General features: G+C 36.7%; 2 protein-coding genes and 1 long non-coding RNA gene across 3 annotated transcripts; 2 read left to right on the plus strand and 1 right to left on the minus strand.

Annotated features, from left to right (window-relative positions):
* Positions 1-1,861: 1,861 nt before the first annotated feature.
* Positions 1,862-4,223, plus strand: LOC116403499. The gene is made up of 3 exons (XR_004216276.1): positions 1,862-3,622; positions 3,830-3,916; positions 4,036-4,223. It is a non-coding gene; the product is annotated as an uncharacterized LOC116403499 (long non-coding RNA).
* A 1,643-nt stretch (positions 4,224-5,866) lies between these two features.
* LOC101209772 (cytochrome P450 711A1) lies at positions 5,867-8,949 on the plus strand. Its single transcript, XM_004141274.3, has 5 exons — positions 5,867-6,677; positions 7,172-7,324; positions 7,399-8,173; positions 8,265-8,360; positions 8,460-8,949. The coding sequence occupies exons 1-5, from the start codon at positions 6,442-6,444 to the stop codon at positions 8,787-8,789; spliced, it is 1,590 nt and encodes a 529-aa protein (XP_004141322.2). The 5' UTR covers positions 5,867-6,441; the 3' UTR covers positions 8,790-8,949.
* Positions 8,950-9,055: 106 nt separating this feature from the next.
* On the minus strand, positions 9,056-11,584 carry LOC101210019 (protein IQ-DOMAIN 1). Its single transcript, XM_004141275.3, has 5 exons — positions 11,132-11,584; positions 10,765-11,013; positions 10,330-10,557; positions 10,132-10,245; positions 9,056-10,030 (listed from the first exon to the last, which is right to left on the minus strand). Exons 1-5 carry the CDS (start codon positions 11,195-11,197, stop codon positions 9,350-9,352), a joined length of 1,338 nt encoding a protein of 445 aa, XP_004141323.1. The 5' UTR covers positions 11,198-11,584; the 3' UTR covers positions 9,056-9,349.
* Between the last annotated feature and the right edge of the window lie 563 nt (positions 11,585-12,147).

Below are 12,147 nucleotides of genomic sequence, written 5' to 3' on the forward strand. Positions count from 1 at the left end.
TAAAAAAAATGGAAAGAACTTCGAAAATATATATGGAAGAAATTGCAAGCCAAAAGACAATAAAGTGAAAGTTTTAATAGTGATGAAAAATTGCAAAAGTTAACCAAATTATAATTCTTTTAGCAATTTAAAGTGAATTTTTTAAAGTTAAATGTTTAATTTAAAAAGTGGACCGTTCAAATATAGTATTAATTTTAAAAAGAGAATTAAATAAAAACGAGTCTTCCAAAAATGAATTTAGACAGTTAAATGATAATATTTTGAAGTTTAAGAAGTAAATTAAAATTAAAAATTGAAGTGATTTGAGGAGTAGAGTAAAGAGATATTTTTGTTTTGTCGAAGGCAAGTTGAGTGCAAGTGGGAATTTAGAATGGGTTAGAAAGTGAAGTACTTTAATTTGTGGGAGAGTGGAAGATGATCTTATGATATTGTAAAGAGAGAGAAGTGGAAAGTGTTTTAATTTTGCTATTTACAAGTTGTCCCTCAAGAGAATACTAATGCCGACCAAGTACCACGTAGTATTACTTTATAGGATTCCCCTACCTCTATCATACATATTTGTCTCCTCTCCCTTTAAAACAACAAAAAATCAATCATTATTATCATTCTAAATAGTTCCATCAATTCCATTTGTGTCCATATGTAAATCTAGTCTACACTTTTGAGTGAGCTACACCATTTGTAACACAATAATTAACTCAACACACACTTTAATTGTTAAAAATTTGTTTGAAGAAGGATTGAGAAAAAATAGAAAGTCCTAGTTGATTTCACTTAATTAGATGAAGAGCTATATTTACACTTTGTAAAACTAAAACCTAATTGAGGTTGAAAAAGTAATAACAAAATTATCGCCGTCATTTTGATGAGCTTGTAACGGATCACTCATTGATTTACTCTTTTAAATACTTGGTTATATCATTGACCATAGGCAAGATCTTGTTTTCAGACCATTGGTCTTGACCTCAACTCCATAGACAAGTGCGACCTAGAGTGGACTTTGACATAAGATTATTTGTGGTTATTGAAAAGCATGGGAAATGATAGAATATTGGGATAATTTGATAGTAAAGTTATGAGAAATACAATACACAACCCCCACGTGGGGAGACACACACGTCACACAATTAATCCGGGTCGGGTAAAATGATCCGGCCCATCAGCTACAAAATAATGGGAAAATGCGTGTGAAGGGAGACGGAGGAGTGTTCATGAGTGGTTGCTTTCATCTCATTTTATCTCTCTCCTTCAAAATCTGTCGGCGCCGTTGGACATGGCCCGATATACACAATACACACACACACACATATATTATATACAATTTATACACCACAAATTTTATAAACAAAGTGTTTAAATTCGTTGACTGATTTATCATGACACATGGGTGACGCTTACTGACATGACAGTCACAGGTCACCGTTTGTTCCCGCTTACGCATTCTCTGAAATCTCTGTCGGCTTTCCCTCCTCCTCACCCACGTAGCCGGTAGCTATCTCCCCATACCACCGGAGCTCCAATCTCTCTCACCATCTCATCGTACACGTGTCGTTAATCTTTAACACTGTAACGTGGGAGTGTCGCGAACACATAAAACTTTCTTTTGTTTTAGATTAAACTGTGGTGTAAAGTCGTGACTTTACGTAAACGATTATAATTTTTATTGGGATGGAGATTTGTCGTATTCACACAAGTAATAGACATGGAAATTTGTGTACTTAGTTTATTATTATTTACTCCTCAGAAATTGCTTGCTTTTCCATTACGGGTCCATAAATTCTTCTCTCTTTTTTCATATCAATTCAGGATATAAGATTAAGATATTAATGAATGATAAAGAAGAATTGAAGAAAATAGGGAATGGAATTGGGGTGGGAGGAGGAAGCGACAAGAAAGGGAAGGAGAAGGGACTCTTCATATTCGGAAAGGTTATTGAAATGCATGTGATGGGTTTAAGGTATTTTGTCTCTGTGTGTATGTGTGTGTGTTTTTATTTTATTAATAATATATAAAGTAAGTTTCAGATTATTGCATTTGGATTTTTATAAACACAAGTGGGGACATATTTTTGGGTTTCTTCTGTCACATTTTTGCACTCACTTTCCCCTCCACTTTTCTTGTTATTTATTTTTAATTTTTATGCTTACAAGTGTAAATTATTAATCACTAACCAACAAAACTCTCTCTTAATTCAATTACATTACCCACCGTTTATTTTGAATTCCTCTAGTTTTTCTTTTCTAATTCCTCCACTAAAACCCTTCCCCATTGTTAATTATTTGTGTGTTGAATGATTAACATGTTGTTCATTGCGTAATACGATTTACTTTACACAATTAATTAACACTTCCTTATTAACTCTATTAGCTTCTTTAATCAAACTGCAATGTGAAAATCATAAGTTTAGTTTATGTTATGGTTGAAGTTAAGGGCGGTGTTCTCATCCCAAACGAATACAAGACAAATTAAAAACAATTGAGTTGTTCGGTCCAATTGGTTTGCCTCAGCCTTGGAGGCTAAAGCCAACTTACCCTATCTGACTTTGATAGATGCCAAAGAAGAAAGGGTGAATCAATCGGGTTGCTCGACCTTTCAACCGCATTTGCCTTGCAACTATGTTTTAGAAGATGTTAAAAGGAGAGGACAAAAGAAATTGGGCTGATTGCCTGAACCCCCCTCCCCCTCCCCTTGATGCCAACTTTAATTTATCACATTCTCTATAGCATGTTCTCAATAAGCTTCTTATATGGCTTTGTTGTGTGCCCCAACTCAATACTCAGTAGTTTGATTTGCGAGTTATTTTCCTAACCTTATGTGCATACAACTATTATATAGAGCATGATAGTTCCGCGTCAATTAAGTAGTTCATGTTCTTCCCAATATTTTACTACGACCTTTTTTGTGAAAACTAACCTGTAACACAATGTTGCAAGTGATCCCTTCCCCACAATACAAATGCAAAGACGGCAACACAAGAAGGTTCAAATCTTCATTTTTTTCAATAGTAATTTAGTATAAGATTTTTGTCAACTGGATTTAAAAATTTATCATTTCTAAATTGAGTTCGAATCTTCAAGTTTAGAGACCAAGTAGATATAAAACCTTGTGGTATAATTTCTTTTTCTTTTAACGAAGTTTGCATTAAGAAAATTGAAGCTTAATCTATGGGTATTTGAACACCAACTTGTGGGAGGATCTTTGAGCATCTAGTTTGTAATGGTTAGTGTTTTCAACTGTTTATAGCCATGATTGGTGTCCCGTTGGGTTTTACCCAATCGATCGGGTAATTTGGGCATCAATTCGTTTGAATGAAATCTGCCCGAAGTAAATTGAGGCCTAGGCCCAGGCCCATTTACAGTTGTTACGAACTAACGGGCCCGGATGAATATTTCACGCTTTCCAGGACGGGGCTACAATTTTCCGATCAGCCGCCGGTCAGTGTTCTATCTTTTGTATCCATTTGAAGCCGAGCAATGTTCGAAAGTCTTGCTTATGTAATACTTTACTAACCGATTTTCATATTTGCCCATTTTCCGCTACGGAAAGAGGAACATTATTAATGGTGACTGCAATGTACGGCTGGAGGTGCCTTGATGCCGTTACTTGCTACGTTAAGACCACGGTAATTTCTCCAGCTTCATAACAATATCAAATTAGTGCTTTGATTTCGTATTTGCGGAAAGGAATTTGGTTCATTTTGATCAATGATTTGATGAATTTACCCTACATAGTTATTCAAGATTAGAGAAGTTATAGTTTGGAATTTTTGGAATCCGACTTGTGTGATTTGAATCTGTAGCTCTTTCTCTAATGTTTTTTTTTACTGTAGGGTTTGGTTGAAGGTTATCTTGATTGTTGGGAGTTTGGCATCATGTGCCATTTATGATTGTTGTTGAAGATGGTTGCGCTTACGTTGGTTAGTGGAGTGGGAGTGGAAATGACGTCTATGAATGACGGCTTTACATAAATGGTTGAATGTATGGTTGATTTTTCAACATTTTAAAATTCTGATTTGTTTTTTTCTGGATTTTGTAGGAAAATCAACTTGTGTATTGAAATCCATGAGTAGGCGCCAACCAAGTAACTTTTCTTTCCTTGATTGGGTCTGTACTGCTTCTACTATTGTGCTTTACATATTTGTGTGTACAGTTGCTAAAAGAGACAACTAACACTTTTTTAAAGGAAACACTCCGAGGGAACAGAAAAGCTGATGTTATTTGTTTCTTTAAATCTCTAAAATTATAGTTCTCTAAAACTATAGTTCCATAGAAACATAACTAAAATCTAGAGAAAAATAGTTTAATTAATTTGTCACAAATGGGGAAAGAAAAACAATTTAACCATTTGAGTTCTTAAGCTTTTAAAATTTGGGTCATGTCCTACCCTGTTCTTTTAATGAATTGATGGCCTGGCGTGGGATGTGTTAGTTAACTTCTTTTTATTTTTTGATTTCTCGTTACTTTTTTGTGTATGCCATGAGCATAGTTCATATGTGGCCACAAATGTATTACAATTTACTTAGAAACCACTGTTTTCTAAAGCTTTAGCAGTATATATGTGGAACATTTTTAGTACTTTTTGCAGTACCTCCTACTTCCATTTAGCATTTGAGACATTATAAGTACATTTCCCATATTGTTTTTTTTAATTGCTTATAAGAAAAGTGTCCCAATTAGGCAATTACCAATCCCATCAAGTGATGAAAGTATTATTGCTGGCCCAAGACCACCCTGGTTTTATCTAAATGACTAAGTGGGGTGCAGGTCAAGACTGTGACAAAGCTTTCCCATTCCATCTTTTGAAACTAAAAATCCATCATTTTGATTCAATCACTCTCTTATTTTTATATTCTTCTTTACATGCCCTGGCCCTATCATACCATTATCCATTACTTTCTCACATTCCCCATTTTCATCTCCATCCCCATCCCCATCCCCATCCCCATCCCCATCCATACATCCACATGGGAAAAGTCTTGTCTCTAGAGTTTTTGCACATTTGGATGCTACTACCGTACTATCAAGAGGATTAGCTACCAAAGGTATCTATCCAGCAGTAATCCTTTAGATGGAGTAGAACTTCCTTTTAGCGCCTAAATTTGGAAGTATACTAAGTTTTGAGCTAATTGATTTCTAAATTTCTGAAAGTTACATTTGTATTTGTACACTCATGCTGACTTGTCTCTGATGTTAACTTTCCATTAGTTTTCTTTTTCTTTTTAATTAATTAATTTAAAATAATCATGTAACAATTTTTTAATTAATTAATACAAATATATCAAAATTTCAAAATCTATCCATTGATTCATTAATTACTGTTTTGAAAACTATCCTTTTAGATTCATGAATTGAAAATAAACTCAAATGATTGACCGTGGGGATTGAAATCTCAAGAATACGAGTATAAAATCTTGGAGTCCAATGAAATTGAATCTAAACTCACAAAGTTGAGTATAAAAAGGTAAGATTTAAATACCAAGATAAAATAAAAATATACTCAAAAGTCAAAACTGAAAAAGATAATTTTCCCTATAATTTAATATTGCTGTTGCTGGTGGGACAAATTCACAATTTGCTCAAAGAAAATAAAAATAAAAAAATAAAAAAAAAATTAAAAAATAAAAAACGGAAAAAAACCCGCCTTTTGTCTCTTTCTCCCACCATTTACGACAAAACTGCCTTCACGAGAATCTTCACTTTCCTTGCAGATCCATGCGTATAAGAATATTTCTATGTGTAATGAAATGAACGATGTACATAGGATATAATTCTTTGCCTTTAAAATTGGAATATTACGGACTTGCTGTCTGGAAGTGTCTGTATATGATTAAGAATAAGCTGTCTCTTTTCCCATCTTGGGCGTACTGGGATGCCAATTTATAATATACACTATTAAATAGATTAGTACAATCGTGGAAACTTATGATCATCTCTGAAAATATAACGTCTTCAGTTCTACCCTTCCTTTTTTAGGGGTTGTAGAAGAAGAAAAAAGCTGCCACTAATTGAGATGGGATTGAGTTTTACTCTTCCACTGGGGCTTCTTTTGCTGCTGAGTTTGTTTAGTGTAATGTTTAGTTGAATTTTGTGTTAAATATTATGAAAAAGGAACTAGGGTGCAGAATATGATGAATTCTTCACCATCCAAACATTTCAACGATGCAGAATAACGAAAGAATAAAAAGGACTTCAATGGTCGCTTCATTATTTCCACCCCTCTAATCATTCGTGTACCGACAAAAAAGTACCAACCTTAGTGTAACTCCCACTGCCACCTCCCTTCCTTTCCATTTTCATTTCCCTAACCTTTGCCTTATTTAAACACAAATGAAACTCCACAACAAAAGTTAACTCAAACAGTCAGCGCACTCTCTCCCTTTCCCTTTCTCCTTCTTCTTCTCTTTCTTTTTCTCCCTTTTCCACTGCTTGGTTATCGAGAAAAATGGACAATTTTTTTCAATCAATGGTAGCGAGTGTGCCTATGGGAGTGGGTACAATATTGTTCACGACGTTTTGCCTCGTAGGAGGGGGTTTGGTTTATTTCTATGGACCGTACTGGGGAGTGAGAAGGGTGCCTGGTCCACCAGCTATTCCGCTGGTCGGACATCTTCCCTTGCTGGCTAAGTACGGCCCAGACGTTTTCTCTGTCTTCGCCTCCCAATATGGTCCTATCTTCAGGTCAGTTTTCTGTTTTCATCTTCTGACTTTCCTATCTCAAAACTCCTTCATTTTTATGGTACTCAAACGACGTCGCTTGTCTTGCCTTAGCTTGACTGTGCAATTAGAGGGCTAGTGTAGGCATCATCTGATTCTGTTCACTTGCACGCTCGAAAAAATAGCCTTTTCTTTTCGTAAAACTGTGAACGTAAAAGGCCAAAATTTTCTATATATCCCCTGTAAATTTCAAACTCGATGGATGGCTGTGTGATAGACAAGGGGAATTTGATATCTATTGATGTGAAATGAAAAGGGAATAACAACATGTCAATATTCAATGATTTTAATCATATGCTAGTGGCCTAAGATTTTGATGGGATTGCACTATAGTTCGTTTTGCCGACGTTAAAAGTTACAAAAACATACAGTGATGAGTGGAAACCTCGGAAACCTGTGCCTAGGGAAGAAGTGTTGCTTTTGTTTGTATTAATGTCCAATTACTTTTAATCAAGCAGGTTCCACATGGGTAGGCAGCCATTGATAATTATAGCAGACCCTGAGCTTTGTAAAGAAGTTGGTATCAAGAAATTCAAGGACATCCCAAACAGAAGTGTCCCTTCTCCAATATCAGCTTCCCCGCTTCATCAGAAAGGTCTTTTCTTCACAAGGTACTTTCTCTCTTTTTCTTAAAAAGGAGAATAAAACATCCCATCTACTGCCTAATGACTAATTCATTTTACAGGGATGCAAGATGGTCGACAATGCGAAACACAATCCTCTCAGTCTATCAGCCCTCTCATCTAATGAGATTAATACCTACTATGCAATCAATCATCGAAACTGCAACTCAAAATCTCCATTCCTCTGTCGAGGAAGATATCCCTTTCTCTAATCTCTCCCTCAAATTGACCACCGATGTTATTGGAACAGCAGCCTTCGGTGTCAACTTTGGGCTCTCTAATCCACATGCTACCAAAACCACCAATGACCAAGACAGTAAAAATGATGAAGTTTCGGACTTCATCAATCAACATATCTACTCCACAACGCAGCTCAAGATGGATTTATCGGGTTCCTTCTCAATCATTTTGGGACTACTTGTCCCCATACTCCAAGAGCCATTTAGACAAGTCCTGAAGAGAATACCATTCACCATGGACTGGAAAGTTGACCGGACAAATCAGAAGTTGAGTGGTAGGCTTAATGAGATTGTGGACAAGAGAATGAAGTGTAACGATCGAGGTTCAAAAGATTTCTTATCACTCATTTTGAGAGCAAGAGAGTCAGAGACGGTATCAAGGAATGTCTTCACTCCAGACTACATCAGTGCAGTCACGTACGAACACCTACTTGCTGGGTCAGCTACCACAGCATTCACGTTGTCTTCTGTTGTATATTTAGTTGCTGGACATCCAGAAGTCGAGAAGAAGTTGCTTGAAGAGATTGACAACTTTGGTCCATCAGATCAGATACCAACAGCTAATGATCTTCAACAGAAGTTTCCATATCTTGATCAGGTTAAGTCACATACACTATTGTTTTCGTTTTTATGTTTTTAGACCTCACACATGAAGGAGTTTCATTGTTTTCGTAATCAAATGAGTGCAGGTGATTAAAGAGTCTATGAGATTCTACACTGTTTCCCCTCTAGTAGCTAGAGAGACATCTAAAGATGTGGAGATTGGTGGATATCTTCTTCCAAAGGTAATTCAATGAAAAAAACCATCTGATGCATCTTTGTCTTCAAGCAACTTAGTCGATCAGTCTAACTAATTGAAAAACACTGCTTTGTGATGAGATTAGGGGACATGGGTTTGGTTAGCACTTGGAGTTCTTGCCAAGGATCCAAAGAACTTTCCAGAACCAGATAAATTTAAGCCAGAAAGGTTTGATCCAAATGAGGAAGAGGAGAAACGAAGGCATCCCTATGCTTTAATCCCATTTGGAATTGGTCCTCGAGCATGCATTGGTCAAAAATTTGCCCTTCAGGAATTGAAGCTCTCTTTGATTCATTTGTATAGGAAGTTTGTATTTCGGCACTCCCTCTCCATGGAACAACCTCTTGAACTTGAGTATGGTGTCATTCTCAACTTCAAAAGTGGTGTCAAGCTCAGAGTGATCAACCGTAAATAGAGGGCGTCACAATCACCACAGTTCCATTATCAGATTGTATGCTAAGTATCGGTCATCAAAACAATGTCCACAGATGTTCATGTACGTTCCTAATATACAAATTATCATTTTAGGATTCGCATATCATAATCATCAAGAAAACCATCTTTGTTGTTGGTTACTATTTGATGTTACATACACAGAATCATCTTTTGTCGAAAAGGACTCTCATACTTCATCCATTGAAAATGCAAGCATCTTTGCAAACGAATCAGGCACAGATAAGATCATTTTGACATTATTGTACTGCACGTCTATTCCATCCAGATAAGATAAGCTTTGGCCAAGAGTTCTAAACAAAATTTGCAAAGTGGGGAAAAAATAACAAGATGAAAACTAATGAAGCTATAATACAAAGAACGAGGCATTCTCCACTGGACATGAAACAAATACAACTCTACCGAAAATGTTACACAATTTTGATGGCAGGAATTAAGAAACAAGGCAGTGCAGAACTCTTCTAGAATTACCAAAACATGTTTCATCCCAAAGCTGATTTGAAAAAGCGAGCCGCAAATTGCTCACGACCTTAGCTTTGTTCCATTCTTATCCGACCGTGTTGGCATCATCAATGGCTTGAAGGGATTGACTGATGAATCAGAGCCGGCACTGCTCTTAGAATCCCCATTTGAGAAAGCTGCTGACTTCTGAAGGAATTGATACTCATCCATCGACTGCCTTTGAACTCGATGCGATAAATGACTATTTGTCTTCTGCTTCGCCTTTGTTGACTCTGTAAGGTTCATGTAACTTGGCCTACTGTAACTGCCATTCTCTGTTCTTTCAATGGTTGAGAAAGCATGCCCCGATGCGGGAGTTGTAGACGTGCAGATTGAAGATGAAGCAGAGCTTTCATCATACCAAAAATCAGAACTTGGGCTAGAACAAGAACGAGCTTGCCCACTTGAAGGAGGTTTAGCAGAAATCCTTGTTGATACATTGTTCTTCCTAACTTTCACCAAACCTGGTTCAGAACCTTTGGAATGTTTAGACACAACAGATTCTATACAGCTCTTTGAAGGCGGAGTGACATCAAATGATTCGGTGCGAGATTGTTCCATCAACCTTGTTTCCCATGGCTTCGCTGCCATCCATCTCTCCAACCAACTCCATCCCCAATTGTTCTTGTCGAACTCGTAATTCTTAAGAGCGTAAATCGAAGCATTTGTTCGTGAAGTTGAGTTTGGTATTGCCTTCAATTGCTGGAGAGCAAAAGATTAACAAGGAATAAACCCAATTGAAATATGCTTTCTCATAAGAAAAATCAACGATGGAAATGCAATCAAAAGTTTCTCATGTATACCTTTTGAACAAGAGAGTATGCAATTGCTCTCTCCCTCTTAAATGCTCCATCTTGCCTCATTTGTAACTTAGATTTGATATCTTCCAATGTCCCTTTGCTATCACACCAACCTTCCTGCAAATGAACCAAATTGTTATTCTCAAAGCCATCTTTGAACACACAAATCATAATAGCGCATTCCCCTTGTATTATGATAACCTCAGCTTGCTTCAAGAGATCGGCCTTGCTGCGATGTACGTTAAGCAATTGTTGTACGGCCTGCCCCTCAACTGACATCCTCACACGACGTGCTCTGACGCGAGCTTGGACTCGAACCAGAGCCTGCATGCACCTCAGTGTAACAGCTGCCTGTTTCCGCACCAAACGACCCCTCACTAGAGCTTGAAGCCTCACCACTCCCTTCAAGGCCCTAAGAGCCCTCCTAGACTGCAAAATTTTCACTACCAAATCACTAAAAGAACTTGACATGGTGTCCTAATGCTAAGTTAGAGAAACAAACCAAACAGCCAAGGAACTAATCTTAACCAAGGAAACAAACTCTCACTAAGATTAACAAGCTTGAGAAGTGAACTTGATTCTAGTTTCATATCAAACACTTGGAAACTTAGTAGTATGAAGAGAAAAGGAATGTACCAAGAAACCACGAAATGCAGTTTGAATCCTAATTGCAGCCCATTCTTGGCGGACAACCCGGAAATTCCTCGGTGGAGCACGGAGGACAGTGGCAACAGCAGCAGTAAAAGAATCAGCGGCTCTAGGAGAATCAGAGCCTTCAGAAGCTGCTTTATGTCCACCTTTATAACCCTTCCAAGCAGTGCTCAAGTCCCCTGATGGACTCCTCCATAACTTCCATTTCTTAGTTTTAGTACTACCCAACTTCTCCTGTAAAAGCACAAACAAACAATCAACATTACCAACCTTTTAAAACAGATTATGGGCAATAACGAAAACAAAAACAAAAACAAAAACAAAAACAAAACCCTCCCAAAATTTAGCTCACTTTGTCTTCCTTATCAGACTTCCTCTGTCCTATAAACACCTTCATCCATTTCCCAGAACCCCCCATCAAATCAGAGAGTAAACAGAGCAATGAGTAGTATCAAATGTCAAAACTTTAGAGGCAGTGGTTGATTCTAAGAAGAGAAAGAAAAAGAAAAACCCAAGCTTTTTGGGTAGTAAGAGAGGGAGAAATGTTGGAATGTTAGAACTGAAATGGAAAATTCAAAAACTTTGTGGGTGGTGGGGAGAGAAAGAGAAATGGGTTGAGTTTAGTTTTGTGGGAAAGTGGAGCAAATTCAAGTGAGATTCATCGATAACCAACGACTGCTTCGCATTTGAATTTCAAAAAATTAACAACGCTGCTCACTTAGTGGGGTTTCCTCCCGCTCGATTTCATCACCCCATAAACTTCTCTTTTCTACCCTTCGATTTCTGCTATATTTCCAAACTAACTCAAGGCTATTTTTGATACTTCACTTTGAAAAACTAGAAGGTGTGTATATATATATATATCATGAAAAGGCACGCTAAGAGGGCAGGGTTATTGGTTAGGGACCAAAAGCCAATCTGACAAATCTTCCTCTAAACTAAGTTTGTATTAATTCCTTTACTGAAATCCCCACCGTCCGATCCTACCCTTCCTTTGGAATCCAATGCTCTATTTAAATTCTATTTGAATTTCCACTCTCTCCTTCTAAAAGTTTCACTATTGTTTCTTCTCTTTTGTTTTTACATTTTCATCCAAAATTATCTCTCTTTTTTTTCATATATTTATAAAATAATAATACTGAGAAGTTATTGATAATCAGCCATTTGTTTTTGTTACATCACAAACTTTGTAGCTACTCCTACTAATTTTGTTTTAATTGATAAAATAAAATATCATAATTTATAGATCATGATACATCACTACTTGTTTGTCAATACTAGATACTATTATGTTTTATTAGTGATAGACTCATACCTTTTATTATATTTGTTAATATTTTGGTTCATTTTTCTATATCTAATAATAAT

This window comes from Cucumis sativus, chromosome 4 (assembly GCF_000004075.3).
Source record: "Cucumis sativus cultivar 9930 chromosome 4, Cucumber_9930_V3, whole genome shotgun sequence".
Classification (NCBI taxonomy): domain Eukaryota; kingdom Viridiplantae; phylum Streptophyta; class Magnoliopsida; order Cucurbitales; family Cucurbitaceae; genus Cucumis; species Cucumis sativus.

Excerpts from the sequence above, each read along its gene's own strand:
- LOC101209772 (XM_004141274.3), top strand. The coding sequence starts at position 6,442 with ATGGACAATTTTTTTCAATCAATGGTAGCGAGTGTGCCTATGGGAGTG. Across the intron at positions 7,325-7,398 it reads AAAGGTCTTTTCTTCACAAG|GGATGCAAGATGGTCGACAA; the intron begins GTACTTTCTCTC and ends TTCATTTTACAG. Across the intron at positions 8,361-8,459 it reads GTGGATATCTTCTTCCAAAG|GGGACATGGGTTTGGTTAGC; the intron begins GTAATTCAATGA and ends TGATGAGATTAG.
- LOC101210019 (XM_004141275.3), bottom strand. The coding sequence starts at position 11,197 with ATGGGGGGTTCTGGGAAATGGATGAAGGTGTTTATAGGACAGAGGAAG. Across the intron at positions 10,558-10,764 it reads CTGCATTTCGTGGTTTCTTG|TCTAGGAGGGCTCTTAGGGC; the intron begins GTACATTCCTTT and ends AAAATTTTGCAG. Across the intron at positions 10,246-10,329 it reads ATCTCTTGAAGCAAGCTGAG|GAAGGTTGGTGTGATAGCAA; the intron begins GTTATCATAATA and ends GTTCATTTGCAG.